Here is a 3,799-nt window from a genome sequence, read left to right on the forward strand (position 1 = left end):
ATCAAGATCTTGGATATGCAAAAGTATGCTGATGCCGTTGTCGGTGTTGCTGGTGAAGGTTTGAACGTTGAACAGAGAAAGAGATTGTCCATTGGTGTTGAGCTTGCTGCTAAACCAAAACTGCTTTTGTTTTTAGATGAGCCAACATCTGGTCTGGACTCTCAAACTGCTTGGTCTATTTGTCAGTTGATGAGAAAGCTTGCCAATCATGGCCAGGCCATCTTATGTACCATTCACCAACCTTCAGCCATCTTGATGCAAGAGTTTGATAGACTTCTCTTCCTTGCAAGTGGTGGTCGTCCTGTCTACTTTGGTGATTTAGGTGATCACTGTCAGACATTGATCGACTACTTCGAAAACCATGGTTCGCCAAAATGTCCTCCAGATGCAAATCCAGCAGAATGGATGCTTCATGTCATTGGTGCTGCTCCTGGTTCTCATGCTAACCAAGACTACCATCAGGTTTGGTTAGAATCGGACGAACGTAAGGAAGTGTTGAAAGAACTTGAATATATGGAGAAGGAGCTTGTGAAGTTGCCTTATGACCCTACTGCTGAACAGGAAGAGTTTGCTACATCTATTCCTTACCAGTTTGTTACAGTTGTAAAGAGAACATTTCAGATGTACTGGAGAACACCATCTTATACTTGGGCAAAGCTTTTCCTAGCATCTTCATCTCCATTATTTATTGGATTTGTGTTTTTCAACGCAGATCTTTCTCTTCAAGGTTTGCAGAACCAAATGTTTGCTTTATTCATGATTCTCATGATTTTCAATCCAACAATTCAGCAACAACTACCAATGTTTGTTCGTCAAAGAGACCTTTATGAAGTTAGGGAACGGCCTTCAAAGACTTTTTCATGGACGGCATTTATGGCTGCCCAAATTGCAGCAGAGATTCCATGGAGCTTCGTTCTAGGTACAATTTCATATTTTGCTTTCTACTACCCCGCAGGGTTTTATCATAATGCTGAACCAACTAACCAAGTTAACCAAAGAGGTGCATATGCCTGGCTCTATATGTGTTTGCTCTTTATCTTTACCAGTACATTTGGTAATATGTGTATTGCACCATTGGAACTTGCAGATTCTGCTGGTAATGTCGTATCTCTTTCTTTCACATTGTGCTTGACATTCTGCGGTGTTCTTGTTGGACCTGATCAATTACCTGGCTTCTGGATCTTCATGTATCGAGTTTCACCATTGACGTATTTTATTGATGGATTTTTGTCCAATGCATTGGGGAATGCCAAAGTGACATGTTCACAAGATGAGCTGAGGGTCTTAAATCCCCCAGAAAGTAATATGACATGTTCAGAATATCTTGGTGAATACCTTGAATCCGCAGGGACGGGTTACTTGACAGATGGTTCTTCTACTTCTGACTGTGAGATGTGTCCGATGTCCACTACAAACGACTTCTTGAGTACCATTAATTGTTCGTACAGCCGCAAATGGAGAAACCTTGGTATCTTCTGTGCTTATATCGTTATCAACGTTGTCGGTGCGGTTCTGTTTTATTGGTTAGCAAGAGTTCCAAAGAAGAAAAATAGGGTGAAAGAGAAAAGCCCATTTGCAAGTTCATCTAGTGCTGATAGTGAAAACAAAGATGTTGATAGTAACCTTGAAAAGGTCACCACGCAGTGAACGAAGACCATATTTACTGGCATATGATAGATGTGTGTGCTTTCCTATCTACCAGGCGTTAGCAATGCCAAGAAGATGCCTCATCAACACTTGCCTTGTAGTGCTGTTAATATGCGCGTAGTACTCTTGTAGCATGTTTAATCTCGCCTCAGAAAGACGATATTGTAAGTTATATTAGCTTCAAGTACATTACTCATTTAGAAGTGCAACTCAGCTGGAAAGTCAATATCGGGTATGTACGATGATTGAATATCTGACAATAGACAATTGCCGAGCTGCTACATGGAATTATGTGCATTGTTTCTATAATTAAAACACAGGCCACGCATGCCGACGTTCGGGAGAATCGATGTTGACTGATTTCTTCGACGGCTTAAGCCAGGCACGTGACCGCTGTGAAGACGTATCGGTACTGAGCTACGGATCGGGGTTTCGTAGTTAATCCAAACGCAATCAATTGACGTCCAATCGATCTACGCCAACTGTTCGGTTAATACTAAAGGGCAACCTTTTTCTTTTAGGCAATGGTGTACGACAGTGCCAAATACAGCCAGCCATAGTGAAAGTAATTTCCAGGCGGCTTTCCACCTGCAATGAGATGCCTACCCGCAATGAGATGCCTGCCCGCAATGAGATGCCTACCCGCACTGCGCGAAGTTAACACTTCTGAGAGTTTAGTCTCAGTTCTAGGACGTCCAGCGCACTGGCTTTGAATGGCTTCGGCCCAGAACCAGCGGAACAAGGAGGAGGAAGGTGGGACTCCCAAGCTTCCATGCCCCCCCCCCCAGCCTATGGTCCGTCACGCTGCTACGAGGTGCAGCCAAGCGTCGTATATTTCCCATCTCTATAATTTATCGTTGTCAGATGCAAGTTCCACGTTCGGCAGCTGGGACACCTCGGATGGGAAATTGGAAAACAAACACAGCGTACACCACGAAAATGATCATCCAGAGATGGTCTGCCCGGCTTGTCCTGCCCAATGGCCTCCTCCAATGGCCTGGCCACATCGACTTGCTCATGGCCCAAGTTTAGACCGCGAAGTCACTCGCCGCCTGTGGTCGTGCCCAACTTTTAATGCCCGTGCTGGTTGCTTCGCTGTAGCTTGATTGTTCTCGAATTGTCCGCGGCACAACATCACTTTAGATCGGCAATCCCTCGGAATTCAGCAGCAAATTGCAGCTGCCGCTGTTGTTTTTCTTCCCGCTGCTTGTCACTGCGGCGCCCAAAGCACACAGACAAACACTCAGCGTAGCAAAAACAACTTGTTAAGGCTGCGACCCGCGCCCCATACAGCAAGTTGCAGCAAAGTCAGTTGTTTACGTCCCACCTTACCACACATTGTGTGCGAAAGTAAGGAGACCACAGAAGTTAGGGCCATTTTGTAGTTATTTGTGAGTGTTTTGACCGTTTCTCATCACACACTGGCAACTTCTGCCTGGTGTGTGCCTGTGCTGTGCTTGCTTGTTTGCTTCCTTGGGCTGGGGCGTGCGTTTGTATATAAGGAAAAGCATTTATCCTCGCGCTGTGTTCCGTGGATGCTCAGCAGAATTGAGATTGCACATAGCTCTGAGTGCTCGAGGATTACAGTGAGACATAGCGGTTTCCAGATGGCGACAGAGGACTCGGTCGAGAACGACAAGGGGCCCAAGCGCTACATGGGATTCAACTCCCGGGTTGAGGAACAGGTGCAGCAGCTCGTCAGGACGTTTACAAACCAATCGTTACTCTCCGTGGACAGCAAGAAGAGAAGACTCCGGAGGGAGAAGGAACCACAGGCAGAGCTAGAGCAGCAACAACAACAGCAGCAAGGTGAAGGTGAAGGTGACTCTGACCGTATATCACAGCCAGACGCTGAGTTCCACGGAGATGTAGATAGTGAGGCCGGTACCGCAGAGGGGGACTTGGACTCCACCACTGAGAGCCATCTGTCAAGAGTGACTTCGAAGGCTTCGACCATTGCACCGGGCATTAACCCTATGGCCGAAGAGCTGGATGAATTGGATCCAAGATTGGACCCGGACAACGAGGAGTTCTCATCTCGTTATTGGATTAAGAACATCAAGGCCTTCATGGATCGAGACCCAGAACACTACCTGAACTATTCGTTTGGTATTGCATTCAAGAACCTCAGAGCCTCGGGTGAAGCAACTGA

General features: G+C 46.2%; 2 protein-coding genes across 2 annotated transcripts in view; both read left to right on the plus strand.

Moving 5' to 3' along the window:
• Positions 1-248: 248 nt before the first annotated feature.
• Positions 249-1,918, plus strand: CYBJADRAFT_169434 (Orfs10c). The gene is made up of 2 exons (XM_020215767.1): positions 249-1,691; positions 1,742-1,918. Exon 1 carries the CDS (start codon positions 256-258, stop codon positions 1,645-1,647), a length of 1,392 nt encoding a protein of 463 aa, XP_020068426.1. The 5' UTR covers positions 249-255; the 3' UTR covers positions 1,648-1,691; positions 1,742-1,918.
• A 1,013-nt stretch (positions 1,919-2,931) lies between these two features.
• CYBJADRAFT_169435 (uncharacterized protein) overlaps positions 2,932-3,799 on the plus strand; it is a 5,127-nt gene continuing 4,259 nt past the window's right edge. Inside the window, exon 1 of the mRNA XM_020215768.1 lies at positions 2,932-3,786. Coding sequence (XP_020068427.1) covers positions 3,255-3,786 — 532 coding nt within the window. The 5' untranslated portion in view covers positions 2,932-3,254. The remainder of the gene's footprint in view (positions 3,787-3,799) is intronic.

This window comes from Cyberlindnera jadinii (genome assembly GCF_001661405.1).
Source record: "Cyberlindnera jadinii NRRL Y-1542 unplaced genomic scaffold CYBJAscaffold_17, whole genome shotgun sequence".
Classification (NCBI taxonomy): Eukaryota; Fungi; Ascomycota; class Saccharomycetes; order Phaffomycetales; family Wickerhamomycetaceae; genus Williopsis; species Williopsis jadinii.

Excerpts from the sequence above, each read along its gene's own strand:
- CYBJADRAFT_169434 (XM_020215767.1), top strand. The coding sequence starts at position 256 with ATGCAAGAGTTTGATAGACTTCTCTTCCTTGCAAGTGGTGGTCGTCCT.